This window comes from Coloeus monedula, assembly GCF_965178545.1.
Source record: "Coloeus monedula genome assembly, chromosome: 21".
Lineage (NCBI taxonomy): Eukaryota > Metazoa > Chordata > Aves > Passeriformes > Corvidae > Coloeus > Coloeus monedula.
This window is the reverse complement of record NC_138801.1, coordinates 5,977,597-5,997,702: the sequence shown is the minus strand read 5'-3', so window position 1 is coordinate 5,997,702 and position 20,106 is coordinate 5,977,597. Positions and strand designations below refer to the sequence as shown.

The following is a 20,106-nucleotide window of genomic DNA, read 5'->3' as shown; positions in this document are numbered from 1 at the left end:
ACAGCGTCAGGTGCCACACGGGGGCCGGGGTGTCCCGAGGCGAGGGCGTCCCAGAGGGGCCGGGCTCTCCCGCTGTGTCACCCCGGGGTGTCCCGGGGCGGAGCGGGGCCGGCCGGGGGCGGAGCCGCCGCCGCCCCCGCCGCTCCTGGCGGGCTGACGTGGCCCGGGCGCGGGGCAGACATGGCGGACGGCAGCAGGCAGAGCCGGTTGGCCGCGGCCAAGAAGAAGGTGAGGGGCCGGGGGTCCGGGCAGGACGGGATACGACATGACGGGGCTGGGGGCGGCTGCGTTCCGCGGGCCTCGTGCGGGCCGGACCCCGGACCGGGCCGAGCGCGGCCTCCCCCGAGGGGCGCGGGCTGGGCCGCCGCCGCCCCCTCGCTCCGGGCCGGGCTGCGGTGGGGCCGCGGGAGCCCGCGGGTGTCCAGGGCTGCGGCCCGGCCTTCTCGGCGGGCGGGGCGAGGCCAGGCCTGGGTGGCTGCGGTGCTGTGAGGGTTGCCCCGGCTGGTGTGCGGGTGTCGCGTCTCTCCCCCCCCCACCCCCCCCCCGCCCCTTTTTTTCCCCCCTCCCCCCTTTTTTCCTGTTTTTTCCCCGTATTTTTTCCCTCGGGGCGGCCCGGCTGCCTGCGTCCTGGCGGGATGCGCTTCTCTGTCAAAGTCACAGGAACATGAAAGTGTCCTGGAGCAGTTCGGGCTTCCATTTTGAAATCCTACCACTGATGGGATCCTCCTTCGTCCTTCTCCATTCCTTGCTGCCCCGCCGTGCCCAGCCCGGGGTGTGCGGGCCGGGGGTGCCCTTATTTGTATAAACAACTGCCGGGACCGGCCGCTCTGGGGCTCGGGCGTGCAGCAATTGCACAGAAATGCCGGCAGACCTGGCGGGATTCGAGTTACATCTTATCAGACCGACACTTCCTGGGCGAAGTGGATGCGATTAAAAAGTGTTTGTAGGTTGTTTTCCCCTTAGTTTGCAGTTGTTGCAGTGTCTACTGTGGAGATTGCAACTGTCCTTCATAAAATCTTTCATGGAGTGGAACATTTTACTAGCAGGCAGTGCTTTTTCACTTTGCATGCAGGATTAATTGCCCTTTATTAATTTTGCCTTATTGCTCTTACTTAAAACTCTAAAAATCCCCTAAACCAGTGCTTTCAATCTCCTTGTAGTTGCACTATGGAGTATCAAATAATTTCCCACGAACAGCATTGGCTGTAAACAAAAGTTGAATGCTTACAACTCTTGTCATAAACCCATCACTTCAGTCTTAATTTAGCCTTCTCTGGGCTTATTTTGATTCATGTTTTCCCCCCAAACAGATGAATTAATGGAAGAGCATTTCTCTTGTCCTTACACTTGATCTGTATTTTTACTCAGTGGAGTTAGGTGTTGAGGGATTTTTGGGGTTACAGTAGGCATATTCTGTTTGGACTTCACATTCTTCTTCTCTTCACAGCTGAAGGAATATCAGCAGAAGAACAGCCCTGGAGCAACTGCAGGAACTAAGAAAAAACGCAAAACTAAAGAAGGCAGCAGACCTGCAACTCCCACCACTGATGACCAGCAGCCTCCAGAGAATGTGAGTGTCTCATTCTTTCTCCCAAATCATTTGTCATGTCCCTCTTCTTTGGTTTTCTGGACAATCTGACTGGAGCTGGGAAGTGGTTGTGCTGGGGTAAGAGCTGCGTGGTGTAGGTGCTGTATGAAGTGTGCTACAGGAGTTGGCAGCTGCCTGTTTGGGAAGGTGCAGCTGGTGATGGAGCCTGTCTGATGGTGCCCTGGGTGTGCGCAGACCTGCTGGGCTGAGATGTGTGGTCCTCATGAGCTGGACAAGGCTGGTTCCTTGGCTGCCTTGGATTGACGTTTCCTCTCTGTCCTTCTCTGAGCTGTTTCTCTTTCCCCTTTTCTTCCACCTCCTGTAGATTCAGAACATTCTGAAGGTGCTGGTGTCAGACCTTAACCGCTCCAATGGGGTAGCCATACCCTCATTGGACAAGAGGAAGGTGAGGCAGTGCTTGTGTCCCTTGCAGTGACTCGCTCTCCCTCCTGCATACTTCGGGTTCTGTTCACACTGAGCTCCATCTCTGGGATGGAGCCTTTTCCTCACACATCCATTGTCAGTTGCTTCAGTTTTGTTGCTGGTTTATTAACATGGAGCTCTCTGTTACCATTGCTCGTTAAGTGCTTGTTCCCTTCTGGTTTGCGTCAAAGTTAACACGTCAAAAAGTGAGCCTTGAGACAGCTGAGCTTGGAGGAGAACGGGAATTTGGGGTGAGGCAATAAACTCATTTAACAGCTGAGGAAAACTGCACTAGGAAGAGGTAGTGTTTCTATATTTTGTATTTCTCCTGCTCTGAGTGTCATTGCTTTGTTTCCTGGAGCTTGGTTTCTGAAGGGCACGTTTCTGCTCATCTCCAGGCAAGCAGCTGCCCTGGCTGGTTATTCCAGCCGCTCCTTTTATGACAGGCAGTGAAGCTGGCACAGGTAATGTACAGTCTGGCAAGTACCAGGGGTTTAAATATGCTTAGGCAGGAAGTCAAATACTTCAAAGCCAGGCATGTCCAGGCTTTAGCGTCTTCACATTCCCAGGATCCTGAAGAGGAAAGGGCAGGAAGTATGCCAAGAAGCAAGAGAAAGGTATTTAGGAGCACACATGAGCAAACAGCCTTTTAAAAATATTTATTTTCAGACAGTCAGTTTATTTAAAATAAGGCCCAAACTGTGATAGGAACTCAGAGAAGTCAAATTTTGTAGCCCAGAATGTTCTTCCAGTTTTGTTGTACCGAAGCTCTGCTTTTCATTTTCACTTGCATCATTTTGGTAGCTTATTTCCCTACCATTGTTAAAATGTAGTTGTCATTAAGTAGCTCACTCTTATATTTACTGCATATCCATGTGTCTCCAGCAATAAATATAACTATAGTAATCACCTGGGGTACCTGACAGATGAAGTGAAACCACAAGGTGGGATGGAATTCCCTGTGAATTGCCTTTGTATCCTTTTTTCTTTTGTGTGATAATATATCTGACATGCAGAGTTCCACCAGCTGGACTGTGTTGTGTAGGTTCTGTACCAGCAGAACTAGAGTGATGTGAAGACACACTGCCAGCTTTGGGGTGCTGGGTGTACCTGTCCAGCCTCAGAAAACTTGTGTTGTGACTAAACTGTCACTGTTGTCCTGGGGACTGGTTTCACTTAATACTTGTAAGCTCAGAGTAAGTTAAATATTGGAGAAAGAGACTTGTTTCACATTGGAGGGTGACATGAAGATAGGTGGTCCAGTGCTGTTGCTGAGGTGACATTAGCCTTGCAGTGAAGGCCTACATATGTCTACGGCTTAGTCGTGTTCTGCAAAGGGAGATTTTATTACTCTATTCATTCTTGTTTCCCTATTTTTTTTTCTGTTTTCCTCAGAGATACAGTTTGATCTGATTGGCTATTATAGAATTTTTGGATTGTTGTGCCTGGGGTTTTAGGAATTATTTGAAAACTAATCTTTAACTGCAATATATAATGAAAGAAAGATTCCTCATTCCGGTTGCTGTCTTGTAAAAATCCCGAGTCAGGAAAATGCTGTTCAGAAACTTGATGGTAATAGGGCAGAAAAGCTGATCATTGGCAGCTGAGCAGCTGCTGCCATTGGTGTTTCATGTGAAGCAGAGCCCTCCCTTCTCTCTCACTTCAGCCTTCTTGGCTCTGAAACACAGGAAAACCAGCTAAGTAGAAGCCTTTGTATGAAAACAAGTGGATCCTACTACATGCTAAGCTGAGCAGAATTACTGACTTTTTATTCTACATTATTAGAATGTCACAATGCATAATTTCTATATAAGTGTTTTGCTTCTAATGCTTTCTGTTTCCAACAAATTTGATTGTTCAAATAGTTTTGGGGTTTTTGAGAGTTTATTACGAAACTGTTCCTTATGAAGAAAGAAGGAAGGAGTTCTTGTGGTTAAGGCACATTACTGGTTTTTGCATCTTGGAAGTATTAGGCAGAAAGAATGTTCTGATCAGAAGAAATTATCATTTTGAGATGCACTGGGGAATGAATTCCTCATTGTTCCTCTGATGTTTATACTGATGAGCGTGTGATTGATAAAAGTGAAGAGCCTTTAGCTGGAAGAAGTGAGGGAGTTTCTGACCTTCCTAATAAGCACCTAACATATATTGCTCCTTCACAGCATCAGTACCTGTCCTGCTAAAAAGAAATTGAGAAAACTCTGCTTCCCTTTGTAGCCTTCCATCTTACTGCCTTCATTAAATCTGCCTTCACTGTTGCTGTTTTAACCTTGCTGCTGGATTAGTGAGTGAAGTGCTGAGCAGGTAAACAGGGAATGCTGAAAGAGAGATTTCTTGTTTCCTATGAATTACCAAGAAGGAAGTAACTGAAGTAAGAGGGAACTCTTCCAGGTGGAATTGCAGAGAGCTGCAGTGTATTGGTGGGGCTGAATGCTGAAAGATTCTCTCATCTGTTTTGTTGTGATTTTAAGTGATGACTTACCAGAGCTGGATGATGAAATCAATCAAATTGCTGTAAAACATGAGAGCACTGCTGGACCTTTATGGCTCTAGTGCTGTACAAGGAGATGAAATAGTCCAGTGCAGTGTGGCTTCGTAGAGGGGGCTGCAGATGCCATCCATCCTCCCACAAAGGCTTGGTGGGAACTTGCATTGCTGTCCAGAAATAGGTTTTTGGTGCTCCTCTTTTCTATTTAGATTCTTCTAGTCATGGGATCTATGGCTGCAGCAGGGCCACAGGGACCTGCACCCAGTCACCCTCCCTCTGGCCTGTTCATAAATGCCCTGTTTCTAAACTGGTGGGTCATGGCATGCCACAAATTTCATCGAATTTTAGACAGAGCATTTGAGTTTGACTAACCCAATTTTCAAGTAGTCACTCCCCTGTTCTTTTCCATCTTCATTTGCATACAGTGATCTGTGTTTTCCCCAGGAACACCTTGAAGGTGGTGCTTTTCAAAGTGCAGTGACATTTGGCTTTGCCCTTACTTGATTTTTGGTGAATCTTTTGCAGTGAATGTCGTGTGTGAACTTAAGAGTTTGGGTGACATTATTGCCCTGTGTTAAAAAAGGGAGTCGGATTATGGGACACTGGTCCTTTATGAAAGGACACACTCTGGGACGGTGTTTGTCTGTGGTTGATGCAGCCACCTCTTTGCTCTGGGGAGAACACAGGTTCCTTTCCACATGTTTCTTAATGACTGACTGTTCACATCTGTCTGGTTTTCACAGGCAGGTCACAAGGTGATGTGTTGGTGTGTGTGTTTGTTCATTGTGCATGAAGGCTGTAATCCTGTGCTGTGTTTTGTGACAGGCATACTTTGACAGTGATGTTGCCACTCGTAGTGCTGAACAGCTTGCTCCCGATGTCCCTGTGCTATCTAACAGCAACAGCCTCCCTAGTTGTGGTTCTGTTCTGCCTGCTCCTGAGAGCATGCAGCTGACACAGGTTTGTGACTTATCATCAATGCTCTACCATTGAATATTGGTTAGTGATGCCACATTAGTGTGGAGAAAGATGACCCTCTTAAATATGACTAGTTCAGGTTTTCTCCTCTTAAAAATACTACATTCTTCACTCTCCATGCAGTCATCATCTGTCTGTGAGAGTATACACGTGTCCCTGTGGCTTCTGAAGCTGTTTTTCTTCCCCTTCTCTCCTATTTCATTAACAGAAGGTACCCTTAATAAGACAGGTCTCCAGTCCAATCAATCTGTGTTTCCTTCCACCAATTAAAGATTCAGTTGAAGTTTTTTTCAGCAAAGTGTTGATTATCCTGATAAATAAAAACAGCAGGCATAAAGCCTGTTACACTTGAGTTTCTCTATTCCAGGAAACCCAGACTCACACCACTCAGAAATTGTGTAAGCCAGGGCTGAGTTGGTGGTTTTAAGTTCATCTTCCTTTGGGAAGCCAGTAATTACAGGAGCTGTGGAACTGGAGCCCAGGTTTAATCAAGTCTTAGTGACATATTCGTAAGTGTGACTCCCATCTTTTACAGGCTTGTAAGTTTTTATGTTTTAATCCACAGATGCATGAAGCTGAGGATCATAAAAATGCTTTGGATGAGAACAGGTGAGTGTCTGTGTTGGCTTTGCATCAGGATCCAAACAAATTAAGGTTTTATTCCTGCCCCAATGCTGTGCTGATTTGGGCAGCTCTCTGGGAGAGGTTTTCATTGCCAGGTCTTTGTTCCCAGGTCTTTCTCGTCAACAGAGGGTCTCCGTCAGTTGTCTGAACAACTCAATGGCCTGGTTTCCCAGGTACTCCTTTTCATCCATTTGTCCCATTAATTCTCTTGGTGTTTGATGTGGAACTTTAAGCAGACAGCTCAAGGAAACACTCTTCAATCTCAGAGACATCTGCAGCCATTCTAACCAATGTGATATTTAAACACTGAGGAGCAAAAAATCCTGGTTTAGGAATGTAAGATTTCAGCAGTAGGAAGAAAAGGAGAGTGGGATGAATGAATTGTACGTATTCATGGAAAGATGTACTCTTGATTTAGTGGAAAACAATATGAAGTCAGTCTGAATAATTCACATCAGCTTGTCACAGGGGCAGCCGGCGTCTATCCTGAGCCAGAAAAGTGTTTTCTGTGCCTGTGTGTGGTCGTTTGAAGTGACAGGTGCTATAAGGAGTGTTACTGTTATAGTGGGTTCTTACCTAATAGTGATTTGTTGCCTTGGGGACTAAAACCGACTTAATTGATTTACTTCTAGTCTACATCGTATGTGAATGGAGAAAATGCTGTTTCTTCCACAAATATTAAGGAAATGGAAGTAAGTTGTTCTCAATCTGTCACGTTTTTTATTTTTCTTCTTAATTGCTGCTGTTGATCACTTGTTTGGATTCTGTGCTTTCAGCAGTGTTAGTGAGGCATAACTGAAGGCACAGGTCACATATATCACTGTGTAGTGTCACCTGGGGCTGTAATTGAGTAGTTGTGATCACAACAGTCAGAGGCAGGTATTGGAGGTGTTCCCAGTTTGGGGACGGGGGATAATCTGGCTTCCATGCAACTGCAGTTCTTATTTCTGATTCACTCTTATGTCAAAATGAGGCCTCAGCAGAAATGGCTAAAATAGGTTGACATCCCAGCTGCTTTTGTCGAAACCATAGATTTTGTTTTGTTTGGAGAATCTGATTATATCAAACTGTGATGATGATTTATTTTTCTGTCCTTTTTAATTATTGCTTTTTTCCTTCCCTCCTCCTCTTCTGCTCCTTCCTTTTTCTCCTATATGCATGTGCCCGTCAGACACGTTACCAGGAGCTGGCAGTAGCCCTGGATTCCAGCAATCTAACTAACAAACAGCTCGTTACAAAGATAGAGGAATTGGTAAGAAACAATCCAACCAACCAGTTTGACGCTGTCTTTGCTGCTCCTCCATGCTCTCTGGGTGTCTGCAAGGTTACGGGTTCCCTCATAGTGCCACAAGGAAGGCTGCTTACACAGCACTTTGTATGGAACAAAATGGGCTGGATGGAAAACCTGTGAGAGGATCAAAGCCTAAGGCCACTTGTGAGTGTGGTGGCTCATCTGAGGAAGCAGAAACAGAGTTTTGTTGTTTCCATTTAAGTGTGCTCTGTTGATCTCCTCACACTGTCCCTGGATGATAAGCATCCTGATAAAACAGCTATTTCTGGTCCTGGTCTGAATCCTTGAAATACAGAATTCTGGTGCTGGCAGCAGTGTGAAAACCTGTTTCTGCAGGTGGTGATGCTGTTCTAAATATATCAGCAGAGTGGGAGCAATAGGTCCAAGAGAGCCTGGGGCTGTTTTCTGATCATATCCTCAGCTTCTCTTGGCACAATGAATGAACTGCTTTGTCCTGTGGCCTGCATGGATTCCTGCTGCTGCTTTTCAGCCTTCAGCCTTAACACTGCAAGAAATGCAGCTAAGCGGATCTGTTCCAGGCTGAAAAGAGCCTTTCTTGTGTGAAATACTTTCCCCCATTTTGTTCCTCTCTAAAACTACACTTTTCCCAAAGTTCAGCATTTCCCAGTGTACCCCATGACCCCTCTTTTTGTTTCATTTTTGGTTTTGGGTTATTTTTGTTCTGTTCTGTTTAATTTTGTGTTTTAGTTGGGCTGCAGAGGTACAGTGCGTTGCCCACCCAGGATTCTCATTGTTTGCCAGCTTTTCTGTTTGTCTGGAACTCTGTAGGGCCTTTGCTGCATTTGTGCTCTTGCCTTTGCTTTTCCTGGTTATGTTGTGTGCTGGCATTGCTAAAATCAAAACCTCATCACCCTTCCATCTGCAGTTATGTTTCAAAATGTACTGAGGTAGTAATGGTAATAAAGAAACAGCTTGGCCAATATTCATCATTTGGGAAGGGGAAAAAATACTATTTATGTAGTTACTTAAGAGGCATCTGTGAGAAAACTTCCAGGGGGACAAGAGTAGCAAAGGGCGAACAGGGTTTGGTGGCAGCTGGGGCAGCCTTTGTCCCATTCACACCTACAGATGCACTTTGTGCAGTCACAGCTCTCCAGTACTTCACCCATAAGACTGAAATTGGCTGGGACAGAACTATCCCTTTTCTTGCATCTGGCTTCAGCTCTGTCTCATACCACCTTGGTGGGATCCTGCCAACGTACGTGCGGCGCTGCATGACTTAGAGGCCCCATTGCTAATGGGATAGAGGTCTAAGGAATCACTTAAAGGAAAGGACTTTCGGTTTGGGATTTAGGTATTTATTTTTTATTGAAAGCATTTTTGCTAACACACCAGTTTGACTATGATTAATTGCATAGATGTGGGATATTGCAAGTTTAAACTGAAGTTGCTGGATGCTCAGATAGGAACATAGAGGAGTTTCAGCAGAGGTATTGGGGAAGAACTGTGATAATGTACTGGACAATGAAAAACATATCACATGCAATAGTGAAGGGAGCCCCAAATCTCTTACTTTTAATAGCTAAGATGAACTTCCTAATCTTCTACAGAAATGGAAATTCTCTTTGCATTAACTGGGCTTATATCCTACTTCATCAAAGTGAAAATGTGTTTCAGCAGTATGAGAATATTCTCTCTTAATATTGGTGCATCAATTTTCTTCCACAGAAACAGCAGAACCAAGAAGCAGTGAATCAGCTGGAGAAGGTAAAGTGTGTCCTATTTTTTGATAGATACAGAAATAGGTATCTGTTTCTCTGAGGAGTAGAAAACACAGTGGATTGTGGCACAAGCGTGCGTGATCTTGTTTTGTGTTAGCTTCAGTTTTAATTTGTAGCATAAGGTTGAATATTTTGACTTCATGAGTTGGGCCTGACAGGCAGCATTCTTATTTTGACCAAAGCTAATATTTAAATGCTCAAGTTGGAGGAGTACAGTGGGGGCAGGAGGTTACAGTTTGGGTCCTTGCCAGGAGCTTCCATTCCAACACTGCCACGTGTGTGCTGCAATGATTGCACTTGCTATCACTGCTGGTCTGGGATGGAAAAACGATTAGGTAGTCCAAATAATAGAAGATTAAGCGTGTCTTTAAAAACACTGGTATCATTTAGATGCTAGAAATAGTACCAATGAATTCCTGCTTTTTTAGTTTGACATAAAACAAGGGTTAACTATCTGCATGTTTGTGCTGACCAAGCATTATTTGTTTCTACAGGAAAAGAAGGAGTTTGAACAGAAATTTTCTAAAGAGCAAGCAGCATTGAGGGAACAGTTACAGGTAAGGCAGAGCCTCCCTTACAGTAATATCACCTGACTTCTGCTGTTTTGTGGATTACTGAGCACTCATAGTCCTTATCCTTGAAGCCAGAAGTCCATTCCTTTAGGAAAACTGTGAGTGTCAGCCAGACTGTACTTAACTGCAAGAGCTCTTTACTGAATTGTCCTTTCGTGACAACAGTGATGTTGCAGTGGCAAGCAAAGAAGTTCTGCACTGAGCTGATTTTCCTTTCCCAAAGGTTCATATCCAGACTATTGGAATTCTCGTTTCTGAGAAATCTGAGTTGCAGACAGCCCTTGGCCATACTCAGCAAGCTGCACGGCAGAAATCAGGTACGTGACTGTCTCTGCAGCTCAAGCTGGTGGTTGAACTGTGGGTGTCAAGTCACAGGCACGAACAGTTGCTGGCAGCCAGCTCACAGCACTCCCCGACTCCTCCGTGAGCAGCCTTTGGCACTGGCACTGCTGCTGTCACCATAGCTGCCCCCAAATGGGAGCATGTTGGTCTCACAGCAGTTGAGGTTGTTTTGTGCATCACTAAAGCCTTGTCACCTCTCTTGGGCCTGGTTACTACTCCAGACTGTTCCTTTCTGATACTTTAAAAACTTTGCTCCCCTTTTCCACCCCGCCTCCCACACAGCTTTCATGTTAATCTAGGTCTTACCTGAGCCTTTTATTCTGAACTAAATTTGAGCAATGTATTGTAATAGGAAAAAAAAACCAACCCAGACAACATATTGTCTATTGTTCTGCAAAGGAAGTTTCATCATCTGCCTCTAAAGTGAGGCAGGTAGAGAGAGAGCTGTGCTCCCAGGGCTGTTAGTGAATGATCTGTAGAGCCAGGAGTGGAGCCAGCTCTGCTGATTTACAAAGCTCTGTGCTGCCTGAAGAGCTTGTTGACAAAGTAGAAAGTGCTGTTCAGCCAGTTCCAAAATGCTCTTTGTGATCTAGCCTCAACTGACTGTGCTCTGACTTGTCCAGGAGAAGCTGAAAGCCTTGCTGCCCGTTTACATTCGTCTCGCCAGCGGGTCTCGGAGCTGGAGCGCACTTTGTCCTCCATCTCCATGCAGCAAAAGCAGTCAGAGAAGGTAAGAGTCACCTCTGTTTATGCTTAACCAGCAGTTCTGCCTTTGGCTGTTTGCTTATTACTACACTGCTGCAATGTCTGCAGTCCCTGCTTGAAGAAGAGGCAGAAATCAACCTTGTTAATTATCCTTGTAAAGCCCTGTATTCCCCATGATCAAGGCAAACTTCATTCAAGTTTCTGTGACTAAATCATATGGTCCAGTTGGTGTCTTCAGATCTGGCACCTCACTTCATTAGTCTGGCAGTTCCACACAAGAGAGAGACTTTGTCCCAGAAATCTCCATTAAACACACACTTTAGAATTGACGTTAAGCCAGAAGTTTGCAGAAATACTTGTAGCATCACATTTGAAAAGACTGAGCAGACTTATTCCTGGCAAATTCAGGAGGTTCTAAGCATACCTGTCCTGAGGTTTTTTGCTAAAGTGGTGACCTTTTCTGCTTTAGCTGATCTGTTAAAGATGAAATGAAGTATTTTTTTAATACCTTATTTGTTTGTTTGAAGTCTATAGATGATTCAGTAATTTCCTTTTTCTCCAGCATAATAAAGAGTTAGTGAAGGAGCGAGACAACCTGAAACTGGAACTGTACAAACGAAGGTAAGTCCCTTCTGCTCAGTACTGCAGAAGAGCCCCAAAACATTACAAGTGGCACAGACTACAGGTGCTGACTTGGGAGGCCAGATATTCCATTAAAAAAAAAAAGTAGTCACTAGATGTGATGTTTCTGTGATTCTAGCTGCCAGGAAGCACTGGTTTGTAGATATATGACCTGGACATCAGCAGACCCAGAGCCACTTTAATTTTTTGTTTGTTTTAGCAAAAGTAGTGAGGAAATAAAACAGCAGAATTCAGAGCTGTCAGAGAAGGTTCACTCTTTGGTGTCCCAGAACTCAGCTATGAAGTTGGATGTAGAAGATTTGCAGAAGAAATTGGAAATGGCTGAACTGATGATTCAACAGGTGAGGGCAAATGACACTGATGACACTGCTACACTTCCTTCTGAGACAGGGGGCAAGAGTTAACTCCTGGCTTTAAGGAAGGCTCAATCTCATCAAGACATCCTCCTAGAAAAAAGCTTTCAGTGAGGCCTCAGAGGAACAGAAAGTTTGTATTCCCTAGGGAGTTGGAGCTGTAAATTGATTGAAAAGCACACATTGATTGAAAAGCAATGTTGCATTAGTCTGCTAAAACTGTTGTACAGTGAGACAGGGTGAAATGTGGAAATACAGTGACTGTTCTGGTTGTGTCTGTTCAGGATTTTGGTTACTCAGTTGTGCAGTCTCACTGAGTAACGAGCTGAGTAGGGGGGGTGTTTGTACCCACAAGTGGAAGGTGGTGAATTGGACAGTGGCAGCTTGAAGTCAGCTGGGGAAAGAGTGCATGGAGCCAGCTGTTAGCAGGTCAGAGGGCAAGCTTGGTGTAACCCTGAGCCTGGGAGGGAAGAAAATGCTCTTTTTTTTATTCCTAGACTGTGTCTTAAGTTACTCTTGAAATTAAGCCAACTGCTGCTCTTCTGGGAAAAGTGCTGTGTCTCAGCTGAACCAGCCTTGCTGCTCAGTCCACTGACATACTTCAGACACTGGCTTTAAATTCCTGACATGTCTGACAACTTTTAAGGTCACAGCTCTTATACCATCTGATCTGGCTGTATAGTGCAGACTCTGGAAATGCACAAAATTTCTGAGCCAAAGTTTGATTGAATCCTATTTTCTTAATTAAAAAAAACAGTAAATGTAAAATTGGTAGGGAGGAGCTGCCCAATTCAGCCTGTTTTACAGGACTAAAATCTCAGCTTTTTGTTTTTAATCCCCCTATTTTTTTTCCCACACTGAACGTCACTATGAGTTGGAGCACTTTAAAGAACTATAGAAGGTTACAACATAGATCATGTGGCAGGTTACTCCCAGGGGAAAGGCTGTGCAGGAATTGAGTATTAACATTTTGCCTTAACTTTCTGATTTTTATTAACAGTTCTCAAGCCAGGGAGGGAGTCTGGATGCAAACCAGCAGCTGCAGATGGCTCTGGAGGAGAAGGCGAGCCTAGAAACCCAGGTAGCTCAGGTAAGAGGTTGTATGAAATATCCAAATCTTGGTGTCCGTAAGGAAACTTGTGGGGCAGAAAAATGTAGTCTGAGCTTTGCACTAACACTGGTTTCTTCAAGTTTTATCCCTTAAACCAAATTTATTTAGCCAATAGGATTTTGTCTGATTTTGATTTGAACAGCTCTCAGAGTCACTTCACCAGCTGCAAGCAGAAAGAGATCAGTATGTGGAGAAACTGAGGGAGGAGGGGAGCGTTTGGCAGCAGCGGGTGCAGCAGCTCTCTGAGCAGGTAACCCCAGGGGCAGCATCCCAGCTCTGGACAAACATGGGCAGCAGGAAATGCCCCATGAACATTGTTGTAATTTTCACTTGTGTGGCCTTGCAGGTCCACACAATGGCAGAGGAGAAGGAGAAACACATGGCCAAAATTCAGGAGCTGGAAGACAATGTTACAGAGCTGTTGAGTACATCAGGTAGGGCTTCCAAGGTGGGGCTTCTCACTGCAGAGTGGAGCTGGATAACTCTGTGCTGCTGTGCAGATGCTTCTGCACAGGAGGTGCAAGTAGGTCTGATGCCGGGAAGGCAGCTGGAGACCAGGTGACCATAAGAACCCTCTTCTCTTGGGAAACAGCAAGTGAACTCTTGCAGTGAATGGACCAGCAGCCTGGTTATGTCTGTAGTATTGGCCTGACTGTACTGTCAGCCTCTCTGGCACAGGAGTTTGGGAAGGCAGGATGCTCCTGCTAGGGCTGTGAAGGAGTCAGCAGCAGACAGCAGGATGCTATGCTTGGGTTTGGGGTAGGTTTGCTCTTTGTTCCTCTCAGTGCTGTGCACTGAGGACTGGATATTGCAGCTGGTGATCTCTTCTGGGTCACAGAGCCATATGGGCTGGGGTGTGCTTTGTGTACCCAGCAGGGATGTGTCTCACCCAGCCATTTGCCGTGTGACTGAGCCCCTTCTGACTGCATTTCCTCAGCAGTGAAGCCCATGGATATCGAGCTTCCCTCACCCCCGGGGCCCACGGCAGCTGAGCTCAGTCTGCAGGAGGAGATCCAACGGCTGCAGCAGGAGAAGGAGGAGCTGCACGGGCAGTACCAGGCCCAGGTCCGTGACAACGAGCAGCTGAGCCACCTCAACCAGGAGCAGGAGGAGCGGCTGCTGGAGCTGGAAAAGACTGTGCAGCGCTACAGCGAGGAGGCTGTGGACAGGCAGCAGATCCTGGAGGACATGCAGAGTGATAAGGCCACAATCAGTAGGGCACTGAGCCAGAACCGGGATCTGAAGGAGCAGCTGGCTGAGCTGCAGAATGGGTTTGTCAAACTGGTAGGTCTCTTCCATGCATCTTTTCTCACTGCTTCCCTCACTGGTGCAATCCTTTCGTAGTGCAGATGTTAAAAACTGGCAGCAGCATTATCCCTCTCTTACCCTCTGAGACTGTGGCTGCTCCATCCTCTGATTCATAGTGCCATACCAGGAGGTTCCCTCCAGTTCCTTACTCCCTCAGGTGCTCTAGCAGATAAACCAATCTTTGTCCAGAACTGTTTCCTTTTCCTTCTCATCCCCTGCCAGTCAGGCTGTTTCTGTCCCTGGGTACTCCTCCTGCCCTTTTACCTGAAGATATCCATTTCCTGTTCCCTGTATTTGCCCATGAGGAAGTTCTCAACAGTATTCTCTCCTGCTGCTGTCATTCTTACCTATCCTGGAGCTCTTACTTACTCCTTACTTGGCTTACTCTTGCTTTGCTTCTTTCAATGTAACACCTTCCCCTCTGGGGCCCTAGCAGACTGACACATGGTCTAGCTGTTGATTTTTTTTTTTTCTTTAGTCCTTTTTGAACTTCTTGTTTTTGAGTGTCTGTGGCTCTCTTTGGGATATTCATACCACCTATCTGCTTTGGAGCTGACAGGCTGCATGATGTACGAGGCCTCTTGGCACTGTCCCAGCACTGATTCCCCTGCCTGTTTCCTTGCTCTTCTCCCATCTTCTGAACCTTTCTATAAGTTATTTACTGTCCTAAACAGTCAATTTATGGCCCTCAGTTACAGTTCAGAAAAACACAAGGGATGGCACCCTGTTGTACTGGGAACTAACGTGGTTTATTGAGAGCCTGTTTCATGGTGGCTGGGGCAGTTTCCTTACACAGTCGTGTTTGTCTTGCAGACAAATGAAAACATGGAGGTTACAAGTGCCCTACAGTCAGAGCAATACGTAAAGAAAGAGCTGGCCAAGAAGCTTGGGCAGCTGCAGGAGAACCTGGGGGAGCTCAAAGAGACGGTGAGCACCAGCAGTGGAATGGCAGGGCTGGATTGTGCAAATTGCTGGCAAATTCCCAGACACTGATGTAAGCATGGAAATGGATATTGTAAAGATCCAGCTGGGAGCCTTCCCCTATCATCTGCTGCCTGATGTGGGAGACCAGCATATGGGGGCAGATGGTGGCTGCCTGCCTGGTTGGTGGCTTTGGGGCAATGGTTGACAGTTTGGATCATGTCACACAGATCAGCTTTTCAGGCAGAAAGGGTTTGATGTGGTGGTTTGATCTTGTTCTCTCAGCTGGAGCTGAAGACACAGGAGGCCCGTGGCCTGCAGGAGCAGCGGGACCAGTGCTACAGCCACCTGCAGCAGTACACCCTGGCCTTCCAGCAGCTCGCTGCCGAGAAGGACGAACTGCACAAGCAATTCCTGCTTCAGACACAGCTCATGGACCGCCTGCAGCATGAGGAGGTCCAGGGGAAGGTGACAGTGGAAATGCACCTGAAAGAGCTGCAGCAGACCAAGGTAACAGTAAAAAGGGACAAGATGGGAGCTAATCATTGAGCGAGAGATTTGGCCAGTCCCTTCCACCCTGGGCTGTTCTGTGATGCTGAGATTACACCCTGTGCCCTACGAGTGATACCTGTCTGGAGCTGAAGTACTGCTTGCGTGTTTGTGTGTGTGGTGCTACTGTCTGGAGTGAGTGTTTGCAGTCTGGCTTGTGGGGTTTTTGTGATCCTCTGCTTCTCCCTTGCAGGAAAGTCTAGAAGCTGTAGCCAGAGAAAACAAAGAGCTGCAGGCCCAGATCAGTCAGCTAGCAGCAGAAATGGATGGCAGAATTTTGCACCAACTGGAGGGTGAGTGGCTGTATCCGGGAGGAGGCAGAGCTGGGTTCTCTGCAGCATTGCCTCCTTGTTCACCATCCTCCTTTTACAGAAGGTGATGAAGCAGTGACTGAAGAAATCCAAAAACCTTCACTTGTGATCCCAGAGAAGTTTGAAAGCCATGAAGAAATGGTGAGTCTTAATGGATAGAAAAGCCTTTGGTTTTAGTTCTAAGCAAATACCTAGAAAAAGAAACCAGTTAAATTGCAGAGACATTTATCAGCTGTTATCCTACCAGCTGAGTGCAGTCATGAGGGAAATGCAAAAGTTCCTTGTGCACAGCAGCAAGAAGCCAAGACTTCTGCAGCATCCTTGCAAAACAGGTTGGAAGTCTGGTAGTGGTTTCCTTATGATAACTCAGCTGGCAGAGTAGCTCTTTAATGGGGCTTTGATGATGATGGTCTCTTTAGCTTGGAAGGCAATTTGGAAATGGTGTCAAATATCTACAAGATTTATCTGCAAGTACAGTCATATTACTGCAGTCAAGCAGCTCTCAAGGGACCCAGTTTTTAACCTGCACTGATTGGGAGCGAGAAGAGGCAGTAGCTGGTGCCTGGCTTAGTAACAGGGCAGTCACATAGTTCTTGGTTTCACACCCATAAATAAAACGGGGTAAACTGTTACTCTGTCCTTAGATGCACCATAGATCTTGCTGAACACAGGGGAAGCACTAATGTCCACACTCTGAAATTCTTCTTAGGTTACTTTTGTGACCTCTGCCATGTACCAAGTGGAGCAGGAGCGACAAGATCTGAGGAAGCAGCTGGCTGCTCAGAAGCAGCAGTGCAGAACCCTCCTGCAGCAAATTGCAGCTCTTAGGCAGGAGCAGCAACATCACATCACACTGGGTGGAGGTAAAATCTCGGCACAGTTTGGGGACAGTGTGACCATGAGGTGCTGGGCCAGCTGGCCATGGCTGCTCTGAGACAGACCTTTGGGTCTGTGAGTGTGTCCTGCCCCAGGAGAAACTGTAAATTGCACACATCCCTTCCAGGCTCCATTATGGATACTGTTCCAGTGGAGGTTCATGAGGCTTTGAAAACTGCCATGGACAAGCTACAGGTAAGCAAAGCATCTCATGTTGTTTCAGCTCTACTACACTGTTCAGCCAGACTTGGATCCAGTGTCAGACACAACACAAACAGATTGTAGGGGAATAAGCAGCAGATGTTCCACAGTAAGAAGCTCCATCCTAAAAAGCTTGCTCACTGCTTGGTTGTAAAGGAGCAGGATTTGTTCCCCAGGCTCAGACGAGTGTCACAGGGGTGTTACCTTTAGCACAGGTGTTGTCTGTACATGAGCAGCCCAGGTGACCACCCCTACTTTGTGTGTTCAGTTGCGTTTCACAGAGCTGATGCGTGAGAAGGCTGATATGAAGGAACGTCTGGAGGAGCTGGAGCACCGCTGCATCCAACTCTCTGGAGAGACTGACACCATTGGTATGTTTAGGCAACACAAGCACAGGCTAGAGCTTGCTCAGTGCCTTATTTATGTGGGGAGCAGAAGGTCCCCAAACAGCTTTTGGAGCTGGAGCCCTCAAACTACCGAGCCCTCAAACTACCAAGCCCTTCATGTCTCCTACTGCTACGTATCTGGGCTAGGTCTCCACTCCAGGGCTGGATTTCCTGGGTCCTCATGCCTCGTACTTCACTATAGGGCTTGTACCCCAATCTTGCAGACACTCCTGAGGCTTCTCTTGTGTTCCAGGGGAGTACATTGCACTCTACCAGAGTCAAAGGGCTATCCTCAAACAGCGGCACCAGGAGAAGGAGGAGTATATCAGCAGGTTGGCTCAGGATAAGGAAGAGATGAAGGCAAGGAATCCTTTCTGTGGTACTATTCCAACCAGGGTGGGCCTGGGGAGCACTTTCAGAGTGCAAACCTTTGTGCGTTTGTTTGCTAATTTTGTGACAGGAATAGGGCCGCAAACTGCAGTGGCATGTTTGTGTGCGTGTTTCATGGGCTTTCCTTTACTTTGGTGCAGATGAAACTACTGGAACTGCAGGACTTAGTGATGCGCCTGGTCAGGGAAAGAAATGAATGGTACAGCAAGTATGTAGCAGCTGCTCAGAACCCAGAGTTGTTGGCAAGCCAGCCTGAAGGTGTGCTTCCAGCAGAAAGGCGCATGGAGCTGAACGCCACCGATGGAGCAGGTAAGCTGCAGCCAGGACAAGCTCTGTGCAGGGGGAGCAGCCCCGGGTCTCAGCCTGGTGTGTGGATGGGAGGAGTTACCTGCCTGCCTTGTCTGTGCTCCTTGCAGGGTTACGAGAGGTCAATCTGTCAGATGAAGCAGAACAAGAGGCTGCTGTTCTTCACCAATCCGGTTTCCCCCCTGTTGACAGTAAAGCTTCTCAGCCAAACCAAGAAGACCCCACGGCAAAGCAAATAATGCAGCTTCTCAGAGAAATCCAGAACCCTCAGGAGAGGCTGGGCTCCCTGCTGGAAAACCCGTGCATTCCCTTCTTCTACCGTGCTGATGAGAACGATGAGGTCAAAATCATGGTGGTTTAAGTGGTGCTAAATCTTACTGATAGCAACTTTCTACGGGCCTGAAAGGACTTGATGGACTTGTATGTGCCCATACCTCTGCTCAGTGCCCCTGGTGAGAACAGATTTCTAAAGACATCAGTAAAGAGAGATTGTATCAGATGGAACTCAAGCATCAGACCTCATCTTCTCTTTCTCTTTTCTCTGTTACTTGGTGTGCTTGGAGTACAGGCAGACTCTTAACTCATCCTGGGAGGCAGCTGGTGCTGGGTGCTGGCACATCACCCAGACTGGGGGCAAAGGAAGTCCATGACTTTGGGCAAAATGACTTAATCCCTTGTCCCAGATTCTGCTGCCACAGCAGCTTCACACGGTTCTGATCCATCACTCATGCCTGTCATCAGCTCAGTTCCTTCCAGGGCTCCCAAAGTAACTAACTGTTCTGGTAATGGACTCTTTGGACTCTCAACAGGTTGGGTTTGTTTTCATACTACGTATCCTAAACTCTCCCTCCCGGCTGCAGCCCTGCCTCTTGCACCTATATTTCAGAACAGGCCCCCAGCAAGCAGCTCCTTGGCAGCACAGCCCTGTCTGTTCTCATTGCCAGGGGAAGGGACTGATGGGAGCCTTGAGGGGTCTTTTGGTTACTTGACAAAGCTTTATGTGATTCTTGGGAGTGGGATGGAAATGTAACTGCACTTTGAAGGATGATGTGTTTCACTTGTTATGTGTCTGAAGGTTTTATTTATTTTAAGAAATGGGAGAAATAAGTAAAAGGAAACCACTTAATAAACATGCTTCGTTTTGAATTTCTGGACTTTAGGGATTCTAGTTCTCCATCCCTGATCTTTCCTCTTCTCCCATTTTAGTAAGGAGTGCAGGAGATGAGTGGAAACCAAGATCCTACAGCCCATGTTTAAGGTCCTGGGACATACAGCAGCAAGTGTGGTAGTACCTGGCCCTGCCTTGAAGCCATAGCCCCGATTCTAAGGAGAAAACAGAACATGGAGGGAGGAGAGCACTCCCTGAAACAGCAGCAAAACAAATCTCCTGGCTGTGGAAGTGGTGAAATACATGTGGATACCCTGCAAATGAATCTGCCTTCAGGCATGAACTGCCTGTTCTTAGGATGGGTGGTATCAACAGTGGAGTTTGGAGGGAAACCACAGGGGAGGTTAAAGGGACCTGATCATCGGAGCTGTGTGATCAAACAGGAGTCTGGGCTGATGCCTGAAGCAGCATCAGCTTGCCTCCCTGTTAACCTGACGAGATATGAGATGCAAGCACAGGGACACAGATTTGTGTCTGTTCAACAGGAGAGATGGTTCATTTCTTCATGTCCAAGTTGGTGAAGCTTTACACCAGCATAGCAGAGAGCTTTTCTTTTACTGGCAAAGGCAGAGCACGTGTGGGTTGGTTTTTTTAAATGGTTCCTACCTTGATATTTCCAAATACAATTGAAAAAAAGGGACACACAGCCCAATCAATGCTTTCCTGTGAGCCCCCAGGGGAAGCTGGTTTTTGAACTTGTTTCATTTAAATGGCATGAGTAGTGTCAGTCTCCCCTCAGCACAAGTGGTTGGGCTTCCCAGCTCCCCAGAGCACGAGGTACGTACATACTGTATCTGTGTAAAATGGTGTATATTCCTTGAAGAGAGACTA

At 46.7% G+C, this 20,106-nt stretch overlaps 1 protein-coding gene across 4 annotated transcripts; it reads left to right on the top strand.

Moving 5' to 3' along the window:
* The first annotated feature begins 121 nt into the window (after window positions 1–121).
* On the top strand, window positions 122–19,338 carry GOLGA2 (golgin A2). 4 transcript variants are annotated; one of them, XM_082295034.1, is made up of 28 exons: window positions 122–228; window positions 1,448–1,570; window positions 1,914–1,994; window positions 5,325–5,459; window positions 6,043–6,086; window positions 6,211–6,274; window positions 6,734–6,793; window positions 7,273–7,353; window positions 9,082–9,120; window positions 9,629–9,691; window positions 9,930–10,023; window positions 10,672–10,778; window positions 11,316–11,374; window positions 11,595–11,736; window positions 12,749–12,838; window positions 13,002–13,109; window positions 13,206–13,293; window positions 13,800–14,143; window positions 14,981–15,094; window positions 15,374–15,598; window positions 15,831–15,930; window positions 16,010–16,089; window positions 16,658–16,811; window positions 16,952–17,019; window positions 17,294–17,396; window positions 17,665–17,771; window positions 17,942–18,110; window positions 18,218–19,338. In XM_082295034.1, exons 1-28 carry the CDS (start codon window positions 181–183, stop codon window positions 18,466–18,468), a joined length of 3,141 nt encoding a protein of 1,046 aa, XP_082151160.1. In that variant the 5' UTR covers window positions 122–180; the 3' UTR covers window positions 18,469–19,338. The 4 variants fall into 4 exon arrangements, with proteins under 4 accessions (XP_082151160.1, XP_082151159.1, XP_082151161.1 ...); XM_082295033.1 differs by having other exon boundaries at window positions 13,797–14,143; XM_082295035.1 differs by lacking the exon at window positions 1,914–1,994 and having other exon boundaries at window positions 13,797–14,143.
* The last annotated feature ends 768 nt before the right edge of the window (window positions 19,339–20,106 follow it).